At 43.1% G+C, this 20,042-nt stretch overlaps 1 protein-coding gene across 1 annotated transcript in view; it reads left to right on the top strand.

Moving 5' to 3' along the window:
* CRKL (CRK like proto-oncogene, adaptor protein) overlaps positions 1-20,042 on the top strand; it is a 40,376-nt gene that overhangs the window by 12,204 nt on the left and 8,130 nt on the right. The window contains exon 2 of the mRNA XM_045802544.2: positions 1,527-1,992. Within this exon, the coding sequence (XP_045658500.1) occupies positions 1,527-1,992 (466 nt within the window). The remainder of the gene's footprint in view (positions 1-1,526; positions 1,993-20,042) is intronic.

Here is a 20,042-nt window from a genome sequence, read left to right as displayed (position 1 = left end):
AGATTTTATTTTATTTTTAAGTAATCTCTATACCCAACACAGGACTTGAACTCAGAACCAGGAAATCAAGAGTTGCATGCTGTACCTACTGAGCCAGCCAGGCATCCCTTGTTTTCCCTTTTTGCTTAAAGTTGTAGCATAGTGGCATTTTTTATAAAGGAAAAAAAAAAATTAAAATATTTAAACATAAGAGATCACATTGTAATATGAAGTAACTTTTTAGATCATTAATTGGAGGAAGGAAAGAGAGTGGACATGAGCTAATAGATGATAAAACAGGGGCACATGGGTGGCTTAGTCTGTTAAGCAGCTGACTCTCAATTTCGGCTCAGTCACGGTCTCAGGGTCCTGGGATTGAGGCTTGTGTAGGTTCCCCGCTCAGCAGGGAGACTGCCTGAGGATTCTCTTACTTCCTCTGTCCCTTCACCTGCTTGGTCTCTCTCAAATAACTAGACAAATAAATGATCTTTTAAAAAAAGATAAACAAATTGGAAACCATGGTCAGTGGTTAAACAGGCATTTCCTATCCTGGCTTAATCTCCCTCAAGGCTATTCTAGAACTGGGCTCTGGTGATGGTTCTGCAGGCAGAGCCACTTCAGACATGTGGACTCTTTGGATGAAGCCCAGAGTTTGTTACTCTGGTATAGATTCTGTGCTTTAGAAAAGTCAAGTGGTGGGACGCAGCTAATGGTAAAATAGGTCTTTTTTTTTTTTCCCAAAAGTTGTGTATTTGCAACTTCTCAGAACATTTCTTAGGTGAAGAGAGACCTCTATACTTCTTTTGCAGAAGAGGCATTACAAATGGGATGTTACTGGAGAGCAGGGACTGCGCTTTTATAACTGACCCTGGGAGGGCATTCTGCAGCTTGGCGAATACACAGCGGAGGGGTGTGGTGGTGTCTGTGGACTGATGCTTTGATGAGAGCTCTTGCCTGTGAGTTCTGCAGTGAAAAGTCTGTGTTTTCTTTTTGATGCTCAGGTGATGATTCCTGCATAAAATGGAATATGAGGTTTTTTGGGTTTTGTTTTGTTTTGTTTTTTTAGTTTGACAGACGTATAAACCCTTTTCTGGTTTTTGTATTTTGAGGGACACAGAAACTGAAGCCTTCGTCATTTTCTGTCTGGATGCCCAGGGAAGTGTGCAGGAAAGCATGGCATAGATAGGGCCAGGAAGAAAAATGTGTGATGGCTGTGACAGTGTCCTAAGGAAGGCAGCTACTGAACTTACTCAAGATTTTTAAAATAAATTCAGACCAGTTGTATCTCTGTGTAAACAAAAGGTTTCTGTGAAACAGAGATGGGGGGTGTGTGTATGTGTATGCCATTGACATGTGATTTAACAAGGTCTATTCAGGCAATACAAACTGCAGAGCATAAAACTGTGACTTAACTATTCTTCTTAACTATTGAGAATATAGCAAGGGAAATAATTCATCTTAGAGGAGAATGGTTTATTTAAAAGTTTGACAAACACTAGTATCGAGTAAGATTTTTCTCTTAGAGTTAATTTTCCTTCTCTCTGAAGGTACCCGAGCCCACCAATGGGATCTGTATCAGCACCCAACCTGCCTACAGCAGAAGAAAATCTGGAATATGTGCGGACTCTCTATGATTTTCCTGGGAATGATGCTGAAGACCTGCCCTTTAAAAAGGGTGAGATCCTGGTGATAATAGAGAAGCCTGAAGAACAGTGGTGGAGCGCCCGGAACAAGGATGGCCGGATTGGGATGATTCCTGTTCCTTATGTTGAAAAGCTTGTGAGATCCTCACCACATGGAAAGCACGGGAATAGGAATTCCAACAGTTATGGGATCCCAGAACCCGCTCATGCGTATGCTCAACCTCAGACCACAACTCCTCTACCTGCAGTTTCCAGTACTCCTGGGGCAGCAATCAACCCTTTGCCATCCACACAGAATGGACCTGTCTTTGCAAAAGCCATCCAGAAAAGAGTACCCTGTGCTTATGACAAGACCGCCTTGGCATTAGAGGTAAAATTTACAGGGCTGGTTTTTTGGGTCTTTTCGACATTCGGTTTTCATTTTTAGTTTTAACTTTGTTTCTGCAAAGTAACGACTGCTCATTTAAAGTTCTGTTTAGAGGGTGGGGGCGCCTGGGTGGTTCAGTCGTTAAGTGTCTTCAGCTCAGGTCATGATCCCAGGGTCCTGGGATCGAGCCCCGCATCGGGCTCCCTGTTAGGTGAGCCTGCTTCTTCCTCTCCCTCTGCTTGTTCCCCCTGCTTGTGCTCTGTCAAATAAATAAAAATAAAATCTTTAAAAAAAAATAATAAAGTTCTATTCAGGGGAATAAGATAACTGGGTGATTTTGGAAGATCCATTGTGAGTGTCCTACAAGAGTCTTTTGTCCTTTCCTATTCCTTATTTCTCCCAAGGTGTATTCTCTCCTGAGTTTAGTCTCACAGTAGTTGGTTTTCTTTCCAATAAGAAAAGATGATGGTTAATAAAGACCCATGACTTAGAGATGAAATCAGCATTCAAGTAGACACAGAGCCACTTGTACAGTTCCATATTTCTAACGTCATGATTAGTTGAGGAGAAATACAAATAAATGTCTTAGAATTCCTCTTCGGCTAGGCAGAGATAAAAGTTTACAATACCTCAGACTGGGGTGCCTGGTTGGCTCAGTCAGTTAAGTGTCTGCCTTCTGCTTAGGTCATGATCCGAGGGTGCTGGGATCAAGCCCCATGTTGGGCTCCCTGCTCAGTGGGGAGTCTGCTTCTCCCTCTCCTCCCCCTGCTTGTGCTTGGCATGCGCGTGCTCCCTATCAAATAAGTAAATCTTTAATTAAAAAAAAAATATCTCAGACCTTACTAGCTTTTTTTTTTTTTTTTAAGACTCTTGGAAAGTTTAGCCTGTAACTGTGGCTTTCTGAACCAAGAAGTCCTGAGGTCAGTGTTGATAAGCCTGTTGAGAGCATAAAGCTGTGTATCATAGAAAGTAGAAGTTTGATGAGACATCCAGTAAACCTGGAGTGACCATAAAATGAGCACAAACCCCAGAAGAAGAACAGAAGGATTTGAAAAATAGATTTTTTGGGTGCCTGGGTGGCTCAGTTGGTTAAGTGTCCGACTCTTGATCTCATCTTGGGTCTCAATCTCAGGGTCGTGAGTTCAAGCCCCATGTCAGGCTCCACGCTAAGTGTGGAGCCTACTTAAGGAGGGAAAAAAGATTTTTTTCAAAAATTCATACTTTTGTGGGCGCCTGGGTGGCTCAGCCGTTAAGCGTCTGCCTTTGGCTCGGGTCATGATCCCAGGGTCCTGGGATCAAGCCCCACATCGGGCTCCCCGCTTGGCAGGAAACCTGCTTCTCCCTCTCACACTCCCCTTGCTTGTGTTCCCTCTCTTGCTGTCTCTCTCTGTGAAATAAATAAAATCTTACCCCCCAAAATTCCTGTTTTTAGAACAGTCCCATATATTTTTTGTGTTATTTTTTACGAGATATAAAATATGTGCAGTGAGATGGGCCCTCGATATTAACATGTCAGAACATGGAATTTGATGCTACAAATCCTGGCTCTTTCATTTGTTGATAAATTGTGAAAATGCTTTGTGAGCCACAAACTACTAGGTAAATAAGTATCATTATATAATATGATTACAGTTGAATACTCTTTGTTGTTATTATCAAATTGCATATATGTTGGAGAAGCTGAGATTAAGCTAGTGATTGTTCTGTGTGTGTTCACCCCAAGGCCAAAGTAGGGCAGGTTTGGGAGACAGCCCAGGTACATGACAGAGGATGAAGTAATGGAGCCTATTGCTTCAAAAAAGCAGAATTTAACCCACAGAACAGCCTGTCCACAAATAAAAGCTAGCACTGATTTTGTGTGTGTGTGTGTGGGGGGGGGGGTTTCCATTGATTATCCTCCGTCTTCTCTGGATGAGGAGTAATGTCCGAGCAAACTACACTTGAAGGTTTGTTTCAGAGTCCGATTACTTCTCCCTCTCATGTTGGCTGTAAAGAAGGGAGTGAGCTTCTGAGGCTTATGGCAGGTGCTAGGTCTAGAGAGGACCCACATGCTTTTAATGCTTCCCAGTGGAGGAACAGGAAAGAAACCAGACTGAATCTTGGCTGAGTAGGCTCTCCCAACTTTCTCATCCCCCACAGACCTGCCCCTGCCCAGGTGTACACCTCTAACCTAGTTCACATGTCAGCACCCGAAAATTACATGGGGCGCTCGGGCTCTAAAAGCCTTCCAGTTTGCATAGTGATTCCTGCCCTTTGAGGCATCGTCACATCTGTTGCCTCATCATAGGAGTAGAGAGCTAGGATTCAGAGAGTTGTTGTGACTCACATGTGTTAGACACATGGGGGTCGAGGCACCCAGTCAGAATTCCAGGCTGCATAGAGGCAGTCAGGAATTGGGCTCTTACTTGAGCCAGGGTTTAAAACCTCACTCCATTTAGGCCACCTGCCTGTTGACCTCTAGCTCTAAGATGTGCCTGCGTTTTAGAAACCTGTATCTCCACATTGCTCAGAGTGTGCGGGGGGGGGGGGGAGCTCATAGAGTGGAAGACCAGGTGCTATAAAGGGGATTATTTATTTATTTATTTATTTGAGAGTGTGCGTGCAAGCGACGGCGGGGGGGTGGGGGGTCGGGCAGAGGGAGAGGGAGAATGGTTGAGCAGACAGTTCACTCAGTGGGGAATCCCAACATGGGGCTTGATCCCAGGAGATCTCAGATCCCTGAGGTCATGACCTGAGCTGGAATCAAGAGTCAGCTGCTTAACTGAATGAGCCACCCAGGCGCCCCTAAAGGAGATCATTTCAGAGCTTGGTTGAGCAGATAGGTGGGTAGGTGCCTTAGACCAGGATGAGGATTAAGAGCCTGGTTAATGATGTATATTTTAAGATAACCCACATAGTTGGCTGTTTTGCAGTTCTACTTGTTTCTCAGACCCCAGAAAGAGGTCTCCACACCCGAGTCTCCTCGTGACACTACCTTAGCTGTGTAAGTCTCATCAAAGGCTTGCTTTGGTGTTTCACCAAGAGTATAAGGGGGACCTGAGAAATAAACTTTTGCCAAATTCCACTTAATGGTATTTCTCATTCTGTATATTTAAATGAGACTTTTGGCTATAACATAAATAAATAGTTCCATGAGTTACATTATCTTCTAAAACTTAGTGCTTGTCTGATCTTGTTAAAAATAACTCTTAAGACTTTTGCAATTAGGTTACCAGGAAAAGTATTAAAATTAAAATAAGGTGAAATAAGTAGGACAAAATGTGCCAGTAATTGAAGCTTCCTTATTTCCCTTGACGGTATTAGAACGATGAGGGCTTAGGTGAACTTTATTTCATGAATTATTTCACACTTTTTTTCATAAAACTTGATTTTCAAAAGAACATTCCTGCAAGTAAAGAGAGATTTTATTTATTTATTTGAGAGAGAGCATGCGTGTGCACATGAGAGTGGGGTGAGGGGCAGAAGAAGAAGCTGCCTTCCAGCTGAGCAGGGAGCCTAATGCAGTGCTCGATCCAGGGACTCCAGGATCATGAGTTGAGCCAAAGGCAGACGCCCAACCGACTGAGCCACCCAGGTGCCCATAAAGGGAGATTTTAAAACAGGTCATTTTTCTCTCTTGCTTACCTCTTTTCAAGAAGTGAGTTGATCCTTGGGATTTAATTTGGGAAGTAATACTTGGTACCTGGGGTGGGGAAAAGCAAGATGGTCAGGGAAAGATCATGGACCTGCATTCAAGTCCTCGCTTTTCGTGGTATGATCTTGGGCAAGTTACTTAAGTTCTTTTGAGTCTAAAAGGCACCCTTGTTCTGATGTTCACTATTCATCCAGCCAACCTGTGAGAGATGTCTTGTAGGGTCTTTCCACCAGGGTGCTTACCATCTAGTGAGAGAATAGAGACAGAAACCAGCAGTGTGGTAAGTGCTCTAATAACACAAAGTGGGGAAGGGGGAGGGTAGGAGATGGGAGTGTGGGTATTTGTCTGGGAAGCCTTCCTGGAGGAGGTAACCCTCTAGCTGAGTTTTGAAGGATGAATAGAAGTTAGCTAGGTGAAGTGCAGGGAGACATTCCTGGCAGAGGGAAGAGCTTACGTGAACAAGACTTCATACCACCAAGTAGCTGCAGGTTAGTGAGAGCATGCAGTATGTTGGGCGAAAGCAGCTAAAGACAAAGTGGAGGAAGTGGGCTGTTGCCATGTCATCAATGGGCTAGGCTGAGGAGATGAATAGTTTTCTTATGTTGCCTTCCCTGAGGCATAAAATAGCCAATTTCTCCCAACTGATGGAGGTCCTGAAGTTTGCAGGCAATTTACCTTTTATTTTATTGGTTTTTAAATAATTTAGAGCAAATGCTTCAGTCTCCCTATAATATTCTCACACACTTGTATTCCAGTATACTTTCTGACTAGAAAAGACAGGGAAGAACTTTCTTAGTATTGTCCTTAACTCTGGGGCTGTACACCTATGATTATTTGCTGTATGAAAATTTGTATCCAGACATCCAAATGGAGCCTCGGTGGAGCCTTCCCCTGTGGTATGGGTTAAGAAAACAGTTGGTGAGGGGTGCCTGGCTCAGTCAGTTAAGCATCCAACTCTTGATCTCAATCTTAGGGTTGTGAGTTCCAGCCCCATGTTGGGCTCTACACTGGACATGGAGCCTACTTAATTAACAAAAAGAAAAGATAACAGTTGGTGACAGTAGGCATCTGTGGGAATCAGAATCAGTGGAACAGATTCTGTGGAGGAAGACTAACATTTTCTTGGCCTGCAAGTGAGGCTTCAGGTGACTCAGGATGGGGAAGAAAGGCAAGTTGCAGTAATAGATCATTTAGTCTGCCCATCTTCCTAATGCTTTTGGCTTTCTGCAGCATCTAAATCCATTGGCCCTCTGGTCTCAACTTGGGCACCTCCAAAAACACTCTTTCAGCAAAGATTACTGAGTACTTACACTGTGGCAGACATTGTTAAGGAGGTTGGAGTTCAGTAGTGAAGAAGACAAAGGTCTCTATCCTTGTGGAAGTTCTAGAATATAGTCTCATGAGTGGTTCCTTTTAGCTCTCCACCAGGGAGAAACAAATAACTACAAGTCCCCTTCCTGTGTTTGCTTAGCCTAATGTTTGGACTTTAGTATGTGACCCTACAGTTTCCCCTCTTCAGGTTTGGGGTCATGGGTGCGTTTCTTTTTGTTTTTGTCATACACCATCTATCTATACAGTTACCTAAATCTTTTAAAATCCTCATTATGTCATCTGGCATATTGATCACCCCCCTCGGTTTCATGTTAACTGCAGATTTCATAAAAGCACGATCTAGATCTTTGTACTCAAGTCCTCCTCTGCAGCCTCTCCTGATCTGTGTCGTATATCTAAAAAAAGATAATGAGGTTGGTTTGGCATAACTTGTTCTTGGTTGAGCCTGTACTGCCTTCCAAATACCATCTGTTTGCTAATTGCATTCAGAATTTTGTCCAGGTTTGATTTCATGCTCGCCTTTTACATTTTATAGAATCTACCATTGTCCCTGGTTTAACAAAACCAAGAAACTTGACCCTTTGTAGGTCTACCAGTGTCCTATGTTGTAAAGGTCTGTGGCAGGTGACCAGAGTTGGACTCTTATTCCTGCTTGCTGGTGTGTTTGGTCAGTACTTAGATATCTGTCTTATCAGTATAAGGATATCCTTTCATCTTTGGCGCATGTTCTTTTTTATGCTCAGAGTTCTTTGTGTGAGTTCACCAGCATTCTCAGGTTACTTGTTGTTCACTCCCATTGGGGTCATCTGTGCTTGTGTTCATATTTCTTCTTGAATTGTCTTCTCCCCATTTTGAAACCCCTAGTCACTGGATTACATCTGGTTTCCGAATCTTCTGAATCTTTCTAAGGCCCATGGCACAACTTCCTTCACTGACTGGCCTGGAATTCTCAGGTTTCTATGTCAACCAGTGGGTTTTGCTTCATTGGTTAGGATTAAATTCACATTAGCAGTTTCTTCACTGATTCTTCTACTAACTGAGATCAGGTTGTCTGCAAAGCAAAGCTAGGTTTTAGTAGTACTAGTTGTATTTTTCAGCTTCTCAGGGATCACCTGTGAGTTCCTCTGTCTGTGTCGCCTGTAGTATATATCCACAGTGAGGTCCGTACACGTTCATCATCAAACACCTGACTCAGCTCTGGAGCTCTGTACGGGGTCATACCTCCTAACATAACAGGGCCACTCTGTCTTACTTCCTGTCACATTCCAGCAACGATCCCCCTTCCCACCATAGTTTGTCAGAGATGCCTTCAAGCTCATATTCACCTGTTAAGTAGTAGGAATCTCAGGGCTTTTCATCAGGACTAATGGGCTCCTTCTCCACCCTTCTGTCATTGATGTTTGTTGGTCTTGCTTAACAATATCTAGTTTTATGAATTTGACTTACTCTACTTCTTGTGTACCAAAAGAGTTTTTTTCCCTTAATCACAAGTGCTTCGGGGCGCCTGGGTAGCGCAGTCGTTAAAGCGTCTGCCTTCGGCTCAGGGCGTGATCCTGGCGATCCGGGATCGAGTCCCACATCAGGCTCTTCCGCTATGAGCCTGCTTCTTCCTCTCCCACTCCCCCTGCTGTGTTCCCTCTCTCGCTGGCTGTCTCTCTGTCACATAAATAAATAAATAAAATCTTTAAAAAAAAAAAAAAAAAACAAGTGCTTGATAAAAAGTAGGAATCTTTGGAAAGTCCTTTGGAATTTTAGAAATTTCATGTATTTTTAATAACATTTTTTTTCTTCTAACATACCATGTTCTCATTGGGTTGTGAATTAGAGAAGATTGTCTCTAAAAGGCTTTTGTTCCTCTTCCTTAATGTGTAAATTAGGTGAGAATATCATGAAATTGAGGCCCTGGCATGGTTCAGGCAGGGCCTGTCCCGGCCTGGTCATTATGCTGACGTCACTTAGTTTTCTGTATGTGATAATAGCTGTTGAGTTAAGAAGAACCATCAGCTAGGGGCTTCACAGAGAATATTTTAATTAGTCCTTACGGCCACCTTGTCGGGTAGGTGGCACCAGTCCCATTTTACCCCCTTAGAACTTAAGGTTTGTGGGGCGCCTGGGTGGCTCAGTCGTTAAGTGTCTGCCTTCGGCTCAGGGCGTAATCCCAGTGTTCTGGGATCAAGCCCTGCATCAGGCTCCTCCGCTGGGAGCCTGCTTCCTCTCCCACTCCCCATGCTTATGTTCCCTCTCTCGCTGGCTGTCTCTCTCTGTGTCAAATAAATAAATAAAATCTTAAAAAAAAAAAAAAAAAGAACTTAAGGTTTGTGTAAATTTGTTGATAGTCTCACAGGTGGTATGTGGCAGAGCTAGGACTCAGCCCACAGTCTTATTTTTAAACAGCTTTATTGAGATATAATTTACATGTTACACAATTTACCCATTTAAACCATAAAATTCACTGGTCTTCGCATGTTACATTCTTTTTGTTTATTGTAAAATATGCATAACAATTTATTTTTAAGGGTACAATTGAGTGGCATTTGTTACATTCATGATTTTGCAACTGTCAACACTATTTATTTCCAAAACTTTTTCATTATCCCAAACAGAAACTCTGTAACTGTTAAGCGATAACTCCCCATTCCCCCTCTCCTGAGACCCTGGTAAGCTCTAACCCACGTTTTCATATATATGAATTTGCCTATTCTCATATAAATGGAATCCTATAATATTTGTCCTTTGGGTCTGGCTGATTCCACTAAGTATAATGTTCTAAGGTTCATCCATGTGGTAGCCTGTATCTTCTTTTATGGCCAAATAATATTCCATTGTATTGATACGTCACAGTTTGTTTATACATTCTCTAGGCGATAGACATCAGAGTTATTTTCACCTTTTGGTTATTGAGAATAGTGTTATGAACATTCATCTACAAATTTTGAATACCTGTTTTCAGTTCTTTGGGGTATATACCTAACAGTGGAGTTGCTGGGTCATGTGGTAACCATATTGAACTTTTTGAGGAATGACCATAGTTTTCCACAGTGGCTGCACCATTTTGTAGCAGTGCACAAGGGTTCCAGTCCTCCATATCCTCACCAACACTTACTGTTTTTCCATTTTTAAAATTTCGATTTGCATTTTTATAATTATTAATGATGTTGAACATCTTTTCATGTGCTTCTTGGCCATTTTTTATATCTTCTTTGGGGAAATGCTCAAGTCCTTTGCCTGTGTTTTAATTGGGTTGTTTTGTGTTGTTGTTGAGCTTTAGGAGTTCTTTATATATTTTAGATACTAAATTCTTAATCAGATGTATGATTTCTAAATGTTTTTTTCTTCTGTAGGTTTTCTTTTCATTTTCTTGATAGTGTGCTTTAATGCACATTTTTTAAAAGATTTTATTTATTTATTTATTTGAGAGAGAGAGAGCATGCACATAAGCAGAGGGGAGAAGGAAAGGGTGAGGGAGAAGCAGACTTCCCTGCTAAGCAGGGAGCCTGATGCAGGACTCAGTCCCAGGACCCTGAGATCATGACCTGAGCTGAAGGCAGACACTTAACCAACTGAGCTACCCAGGCACCCCAGTGCACATTCTTAATTTTGATGAAATCCACCTTAACTAATTTTCTTTTGCTGCTCCTGTTTTTGGTGTCATATCTAAGAATCCATTACCAAATTCAAGGTCACAAAGATTTACCCCAGTGTTTTCTTCTGAGAGTTTTATGGGTGTAGCTCTTATATGTAATTTGTTTCTCCATCGTGAGTTAATTTTTGCAGATGGTTTGATGTAGCAGTCCAAATCCTTCCTTTTGCATGTGGAAATCCAGTTGTACCAGCACCACTATTGAAGAGATTGTTCTTTCTTCATTTGAATGAACTTGGCACTCTTGTCAAAAGTCACTTGGTCATAGGGGCGCCTGGGTGGCTCAGTTAGTTGAACATCCCACTTTTGGTTTTAGCTCAGGTTGTGATCTCATGGGTGAGCCCCATATCAGGCTCCACACTCAGCGGGGAGTCAGCTTGAAGATTCTCTGTCCCTCTGCCCCTCCCCCCCCCACATGCACATGCTCGCTCGCTCTCTCTCATAAGTAAATCTTTAAAAAAATCATTTGGGGGAACACCTGGGTGGTGCAGTCATTAACTGTTTGCCTTCGGCTCAGGGCATGATCCGGGGTCCTGGGATCGAGCCCCCATCAGGCTTCTCCACTAGGAGCCTGCCTCTTACTCTCCCACTCCCCCTGCTTGTGTTCCCTCTCTTGCTGGCTGTCTCTCTCTCTCAAATAAATAAATAAAATCTTAAAAAAAAAAATCATTTGGGGGGTGCCTGGGTGGCTCAGTCACTGGGCATCTGCCTTCGGTTCGTGTCATGGTCTTGACGTCCTGGGATCGAGCCCCACGTCGGGCTCCCTGCTCAGTGGGGAGCCTGCTTCTCCCTCTCCAGCTCCCCCAGGCTTATGTTCCCTCTCTTGCTATCTCTCTCTGTCAAATAAATAGATAAAATCTTTAAAAATAAATAAATAAGGGGCACCTGGGTGGTGCAGTCGTTAAGCGTCTGCCTTCGGCTCAGGGCGTGATCCCAGCATTCTGGGATCTAGCCCCACATGAGGCTCCTCCACTAGGAGCCTGCTTCTTCCTCTCCCACTCCCCCTGCTTGTGTTCCCTCTCTCGCTGGCTGTCTCTGTCAAATAAATAAATAAATAAAATAAAAATAAATAATCATTTGGTCATAAATATATGTGTTTACTCCCCCTGCTTGTGTTCCCTCTCTCACTGGCCGTCTCTGTCAAATAAACAAACAAATAAATAAATAAAATTAAAAAATAAAATATAAATAAATAAATAAATAATCATTTGGTCATAAATATATGTGTTTACTTCCAAACTCTCAGTTCTGCTTCTTTGGTCTATATGTGTGTCTGTATGCCAATATCACACTGGATTACTATAGCTTTGTGTAGAAGTTGTGAAGTCAGGAAGTATGAGTCTTACAACTTTGTTCTTTTGCAAGATTGTTTTAGCTATTCAGTGTGTCTTGCAATTCCATGTGAACTTGAAGATCAGCTTTTCCAGTTCTGCAAAAAATGTTAGAATTTTGGTAGGGATTGTGTTGAATTTGTAGATCTCTGGTTAGTGTTGATATCTTGATAATACGAAGGCTTCCTATCCATGAACAGAAGATGATGTCTTGCCATTTACTTAAGTCTTCTTTAATATTTTTCAGCAACATTTTGCAGTGTTCAATGTACAAGTGTTTTACTTTGGTAAAACACACTATTAATTTATTCCCAGTTATTTTATTGTTTTAGATGCCACTGTAAATGGAATTGTGTTTTTGGGGTTTTTTGTTTTGGGTTTTTTTTCTTTTATTTAAAGATTTTATTTATTTATTTGTCAAGAGAGCAAGCGAGAGAGAGAGAGCGCCAGAGCACAAGCCCGGAGAGCAGGAGGCAGAAGGAAAAGCAGGCTCCCCGCTGAGCAGGGAGCCCGATGTGGGACTTGATCCCAGGACCCTGGGATCATGACCTGAGCCGAAGGCAGATGCTTAACCTACTCAGCCACCCAGGTGCCCCTCTGTTTTTGTTTTAAGATTTATTTTTTGGGGGCGCCTGGGCAGCTCAGTCGTTAAGCGTCTGCCTGCAGCTCAGGGCGTGATCCCGGCGTTCTGGGATCGAGCCCCACATCAGGCTCCTCCTCAGGGAGCCTGCTTCTTCCTCTCTCACTCTCCCTGCTGTGTTCCCTCTCTCGCTGGCTCTCTGTCAAATAAATAAGTAAAAATCTTTAAAAAAAAAAAAAAAAAGATTTTATTTTTTTTAAGTAATCTCTACATCCAGCATGGGGCTCAAACCCACAGCGCCAAGATGAACAAGAGTCATATGCTCCACCGACTGAGCCAGCCAGGTGCCCCTAAATGGAATTGCATTCTTAATTGTTGATTACAGGTTTATAAAAACACGACTGGGTACTTTTGTGTTGATCTTGTACTCTGTAACTTTGCTGAATTTTATTAGCTTTAATAGCTTTCTTGTGGAATCTTTGGAATTTTCTATATATAGAATCCTGTCATTTGCAAATGGAGATAAGTTTTACTTCTTCCTTCCCATAGCCCACATTCTCTTGCATCACAGCATACTGGCCTGTGATACCTTTAACCCCTGGCCCATCTTAAAATAAAATCGCTGTTTTCATAAGAAGTGTTAACTGGTAAGCAGCCCTCTTAAATCAAGTTGCTGCCCTGAAGGATAATGGGAATTTCAAGGAACAGAACAAGTCTTCCATATTAAAAACCAGTAATTTTCATCGGTTGTAGGAGAGAGTGCATGAGACTACTTGACTGCTACTCAGGACACATGGACAAGGAGGGTTGTATCCCTTAAAAGCCTCTTCAGCTCTGGGAGCTTTGATTCAGGTACTGGTGCACGGAGAGCACCAGGGCAGGTGTTAAAACAGGCTGTGACCCCAGGCAGCTCCATGAGGGCAGGGCTGTTGTCTGCTTTGTTCTCTGTTGTATCCTTTCGGGGCCTGGCATATAAATAATCATTATTTGTTGAACAAGTAAATGAATAAAAGCCACAAATCACAGGATCAAAACTGCCTGGTGGTTGCAGGATGTGGGTTTTTGTTGTGTTTTATACCTTTTTTGGGTTATGGAGCCCTTTCAGAATCTGATGAAAGCTTTCTCCAAGAAAAGAACATACATTAATGTCCTTACATACAATTCTGCATATACTTTCGGGATGTTCTTTGATTTCTGAGACACATTCATGTCACCCAAGTTAGAACTTCTGATTCCATTGTCACCCATTGTGCTCCTGATTTTATTTTTATGTAACCTGAGAGTACAATCTGAAAATATCCAAATGGGGAAAGGAGACTGATTGGGGAAGCAGAAAGCTGTTGTGGCAGCCAGTGCTTGGGCCCTCCAGGGCTCTGACTGCTCTTGGAATCAGGTACCAGGAGTGAGGCAGTAGAATTATTGCAGAGCCCTTCTGTTTATGCTCTGGACAAGCAGAGCTGTAGGAAATCATAGCCAGCATCAGGAAGTACCCTCTTGCCTTATTGCATGGTCCTCACTAGACAAAGAATGGGATTGACTAGTGTCCTACTGGTGTCTGCTTAATTTTAGAGTTGATGCATCCACCTCCCAAGTGCTGAGTGCAGCCAGACACAAAGATAATAGTGTGGCAGTTCTAGTAATGATAAGGATTGTCATAGGGTGACATTTAGAGTAAGATATGTGTCTCCTCTTGATCTGTTGATAGGATCAGCCACATCTTCCAGGCTTAGAGTGCTCCTTGAACTGAGTTCATATCCACCAACTTTGAGATCAGTCTGCTCTCTGAAGTGAGTGGTTCTTTGGGCTCAGTCCTGCCGTTGAAGCCAAAGGAAGGGCATTGTACCAGAATCAGGAGTGATGAGAAGAGCAGCAAGATGGCATTTTAGGATCTGAGCCCGAGCATTCTTCAGTGGAGCCATGAAGAAGCTGGTCCACTGCCAGGCCTATAATTGTGGGCAGCCAGCAGCATAACACAGGACATCTTTCCCTTGTTGGTGTTCTAGGGCTTGTTCTCGATGGGAAGGGCCTTGGACTGAGCTAGCAATAGCATGAGGAATGATGTGCTGTGTTTTGACATGTGAGAGCTCCTGCAAGGCCAGAATGAGGCACTTATGGTCAGGTGGCCATCAGATGTCTCCCATCCATTCTCTCTTCCTAACCTGAACCTTGACTTATCTCTACTAGTCAAGGTTTCCTGGGTCAAAGCAATAGCTCCCTGCTCCTGTGCTCTGAAGCATGGACTCAGTACTGTTTTTGTTCCACTTGCTGCTTTTTATACTGTTTATTCTCGAACAAACATTCATTGAGCATCTGTCACATCTGGACAGTAGATTATTTATTGTCTATCCCACAGTGAGGACAGAGGTTCCTTGAGGATGGGAACTGAGCTGCAATAGGTATGCAGTAAATCTTATTAAATCGATCATGTAGAATGGTGTGGAAAGTATCCTGTGAAGACTGTCAGAATCACGAGTTAATTAGAAGGCATGAGGTTTGAATGTTCTTGGCAGTTTTCAGTACTTGGCTCATCTTCTCCATCTTCCCATTGTCTTCCTCAGCTGTTTGGTATCCATCACTGTAATTTATTAGACCCCTCCTTTTCAGGCCTGCCCCTTATGATGTATGGCATCCTTCCCGTCCCCTCATCAGTTTTGAGACGACCCGTGTTGTTACTAACAAGGTTGAAACCTACTTTAATACAGTGCTTCTCCGTGCTGATTCGAGTTCTTCCCAGTGTGCTGCCAGAGGGCAGTGACTGGCTGGGAGCATGAGCATGGGTGTGGGGGTTGGGTTCTATTCAGGAAGCCCCACTTTCATAACCACTACCACTTACTTAGCTGGGTGTCCTGGTTAACAATTCCCATGTAGTACTTTCTTTAGTTATTACAAGAACCTTTCTTTTTTTTTTTTTTTTAAGTTTTTATTTATTTATTTGTCTGAAAGTACACACAAGTAGGGAGAGTGGTAGGCAGGGGGGAGAAGCAGGCTCCCTGCTGAGCAAGGAGCCCGATGCGGGACTCAATCCCAGGACCCCGGGATCATGACCTGAGCTGAAGGCAGACGCTTAACCAACTAAGCCACCCAGGTGTCCCTACAAGAACCTTTCAAAGTCAGAAGGAAACTGAGACTCGGACAGCTTGAGCAGTTTGCCATGGTCACATAGGGCATCAGTCCAGTTCACCCCACACCAGAGTTCACAGCATGAGCCGCCACAGTGCCACTTTATACCTGTTTTAAGCATACAAGAGATTGCTTACACACTGTTGTTACAGATCTTAGACCTTAGTTTTAGGTAGGCCTGATATTCAAGTTGAATCTTTGTGTATCCCGAGTACACAGCATAGAACCTAGCCCAGTGCTCTGAGTAGAATACATGCTCCGTCGACAGTGGCTACTGCCCGGAGATCCTTCCTGCTCTCATTGTCTGCATGTGCAGCTTTATAAGGTGGTTACAAGGCGGCTTGGGTTGTCCTTAGGGTTTGTTTGATTTTGATCAGGGTCGATTACGCGTCTTCAACTGTTAAAGAAGAGCAGAGGTCCAAGGTTTCTTAGGACCAGCTTGACGATTCTGGGCAACAGCAGCTTAAGATGTGCAGTTGTAGAATTGCGTTTACATCATGTCCTTGCATCTGTCATACAGTCCATATCTAGGAAAGAGCTTGGCAAGTTTGAGAAACTGAAAGGAAGCCAGTGTAGATTGGAGGGGAGGACCACAGAGGCGTGAATCATGGTCAGAGATGGGAAGAGTCAGGACCCAGATGAGGCAGAGCCTCGAAGACTGGAGTTTGGATGTTGCTCTTATGCAGGGAAAAGGTCTTGGGAGGTTTAAAAGGCAGAGCGGTGACCCAATTCTGCTTGTCTTTTTTAAAGGTCTTTCTTCCACTGTCTTTAGATCCCTGTGCCTGTCCCTTCTGTCCTCCAGCACCTTGCTCCTCTGCTTGGCCATCTAGCCCCAGCAGATGGGGAACATCAACCTATAGTTTTCTCTTCTCTCTTTAACCTTGATTCTGCAGACTTCTCCAGAAAGTAGTTTACAAGAGACCTGTGACATGGAGTGCAGGATAAGCAAAACAAATTTCCTCCTTCAGAGAGTGCTGTGTGGTGTGTGTTGGGGACGAGGAGGTGACCATGGAAGAGCAGAGAATGGAGCCTCCTTGGGCGAATCTGCCAGAATCCTGGACAACGAGGCACCTGACCTCAACAGAGCCTTGCTTTCCACAAGTGCCAAATGGGAAGTACCCACCTGGTAGTAGTCTTCCTTTATAGAATATCACAAGAAAGAAGAGCTGAGCAGCAGGGAGTAAGAAGGGTGGATGAAGTCTCCTACTTCAGGTGCCATAGAACATTGGAGGGAGAGAACTGGACTTGCGCTGTTGACTTTGGACCATCAGGTGTTCCTTGCTGAAATGGTGGGACCAGTAGCCAGAGTGTGGTAGGTAGGGTCTGGCTGTAGGAGAGCAGAGTGATTGGGAGTTGGGCCGATTGGGCTGGGGTGACATTGGATGACAGAAGGCAGATCAGGGCAGGATGGCTACACTGGTGGAGCCAGGTAGTAAGAGGCTGGGCAAACCAGGGAGGGGGGCATTAGCAGGGGGTCTGAGCATAGTCCATGCCCCCAGGCTGGAGGGATGTGCTCACCCAAGATGTGGGAGCGGGCTGCCCCAGGCCAGGTTTTCAAGAAAGTGAGACTTTGTTTTCTTTCACATTTATCAGACATCAGCCAGGGCAGGCTAAGATTACAGAGTTCAGGCAAAATGTATGCTCTGTGGGCATCTGGAGTCCAGTTGAAGATAGAGAAAGCATAGATAAAATGACAAAATTCCAAAGTATTTTTTTCAGGACATCAAATGAGTGGAGCAAACGAAAACTTAAGTTGCAGAGCCCAGGATCTTTCAACAACACTGATCACCCCCCAAACTGTAGCTCTGTTTCTTTGAGTTTCAGCTCATTCTTGCCTTAGCCTTTTTTTCTTCTAACATCTTGGCAGAGTTTGATCTGGCTCTGAGTGCGAGCCTACTACCTACAGACTGACTAGATGCCCTAAGGCCATCATCCCTTTGTATGGCAGAGTCCACCTGGGTGTTTGCTCACCTCGTTCCCCTTCCCTTTCTTGACGGAATCCTCTCTACAGGTATATACCCACACATCCTCTTGTCCTTGCCTTGTTGTATATTTATTTTAATATATTAATTGTAATTTCTTTGTGATTATTAACTGCAACTAGAAGTTAATTTAGAATGATATCAATAGTTTTCTATCCATGACTTTTCTTTCCTATTTAATTATTTAAGGATTTATGTATTTATTTTTTAGAGAAGGGGGGAAAATGTGGGGAGCAGCAGAGGCCAAGAATCCTCAAGCAGACTGAGGGGAGCCAGATGCGAGGCTTCATCCCATGACACATGAGATCATGACCTGAACGGAAACAAAGAATCCGACAACTGACTGAGCCACCCAGGCACCCCCTCATTTCATTATTTTAAAAATAAAGACAGAGGCAATCTGTTTTCTTAGGTGAAAGGGAGGTAAGGAAAGAATGTTGTACCTTGGGGAGAGAGGTGCAACCGTGAAGCTCCTCATCTCGTTGGCCTCATTGTGTTCCAGACACTGAATGGCTCAAAGAGGCCAAGCAGGGCTCTAGAGCAAGTGCAGTGCAGACAGAGTTCAGGGAAATTGAGGAATGGGGTCCGTCTGCAGGGGTCTAGATTTGTAGTATCCTAGTCGCTCCTGCCTGCAGAAGGTTTCTCTCTTACCTAGACCCAATTTTAATTTGTGTGTTCACTCATTATTGTTTCTTATGTTTGTGCTTAAACGTTATTATTCTTTAATGGAATAAGGTAAGATTAGACGTAAACCATTTTTCCAGATTTCCATCGACTTCAACTTCCAGCTGCGTGATTTCTACAATGTCTCTGCTATAATTCAAGGTTCTCATTCACATTAGAACTTCCCATATAGGGGCGCCTGGGTGGCTCAGCCAGTTAAGCGTCTGCCTTCGGCTCAGGTCATGATCCCAAGGTCCTGGGATCAAGCCCCACATCAGGCTTCGTGCTTAGCTGGGAGCCTGCTTCTCTCTCTGCCCCTGCCACTCCCCCTGTTTGTGATCTTTCTCACTCATTCTGTGTCAAATAAATAAATAAAATCTTAAAAAAAAAAAAGAACTTCCCTTATACACAGATCTGAAATTTTTCATTATTATAGACAAATATCATAATTAGGGTTTTCCTGTTTTGTGAATTATGTATGGTAGGAGAAGAACATGTAAATTATAAAACTTAACTCCATGGGGGGTGCCTGGGTGGCTCAGTCAGTTAAGCAACCAATTCTTTTGGTTTCGATTTTTTGGTTTCGACTCGGGTCATGATCTCAGGGTCGTGTAGAGCCCTGTGTCAGGCTCTTCACTGGGTGTGGAGCCTGTTTAAAATTCTCTCTCCCCCTCTGCTCTGCCACTCCCGCATGTGCTTGCTCTCTCTCTGTCTCTCAAAAATAAATAAACTAACTCACTCATTCCTTGTACCACTTTATAGAATATTACATTTTTCATAATTATCAAAAACATTTATATTTATTTTCCCAGGTATGAATAAAAAAGACATTCTCTTTCTACTGTCTATAAAGTAAAATATTATGACTTGGAGAGAAAAAGCAATACTTGGACTCCAAGCACTAATCATAAAACAATCTATATTTCAGAAGTCTTTAGTATGGGGGCACCTGGGTGGCACAGCGGTTAAGCGTCTGCCTTCGGCTCAGGGCGTGATCCCGGCCTTATGGGATCGAGCCCCACATCAGGCTCTTCCGCTATGAGCCTGCTTCTTCCTCTCCCACTCCCCCTGCTTGTGTTCCCTCTCTCGCTGGCTGTCTCTATCACTGTCGAATAAATAAAATCTTTAAAAAAAAAAAAAAAAAAAAAAAAAAAGAAGTCTTTAGTATGTCCCAAATATTTTAAAACTTGGTTTTATTATTAAATCCATTTACTCTCTCAAATTGTCCTTTCCTTTTAAGACAAAACCAGAGAAAAACTGTTCCCAGTTAATTTTTTCCACTGAGTATTTTACAAATTAATTTTTTTTCCAACTGAATTTTTAATGCAAATCTCAAAAATAGAATTCTCAGTCATTACCTTTAAATTTTAATTGTTCAGGATGCCTGGGTGGCTCAGTCCATTAAGTGTCTGCCTTTGGCTCGGGTCATGATCCCTGGGATCCTGGGATCGAGCCCCACATTGGGCTCCTTGCTCAGTGGGGAGTCTGCTTCTCCCTCTGCCTGCTGTTCCCACTGCTTTGTGCACACACCTTTCTCTCTCTGACAAATGAGTAAAATCTTTCTTTTTAATAAAAAATAAAAATAATAAATTTTAATTGTTCAACCAACTGAAGTGTTTCAGTTGAATCTGTGACATGAGTTTGGAAATAATTATAATATCTAATCTATAAATACTTGAGTTGGCTTTTTACACCCTCTCTTTCTCCTATACTTCTCTAGTACTTGGCATTTTATTTTTGTCTCAGAACGTCTCATCATATAAAGTCTAAT

The sequence above is a fragment of the Ursus americanus genome, chromosome 30 (genome assembly GCF_024610735.1).
Source record: "Ursus americanus isolate L20-20 chromosome 30, mUrsAme1.1.p, whole genome shotgun sequence".
NCBI classification, from domain to species: Eukaryota; Metazoa; Chordata; class Mammalia; order Carnivora; family Ursidae; genus Ursus; species Ursus americanus.
The sequence above is the reverse complement of the archived record's forward strand: the minus strand, read 5'-3'. Positions and strand labels throughout refer to the sequence as shown.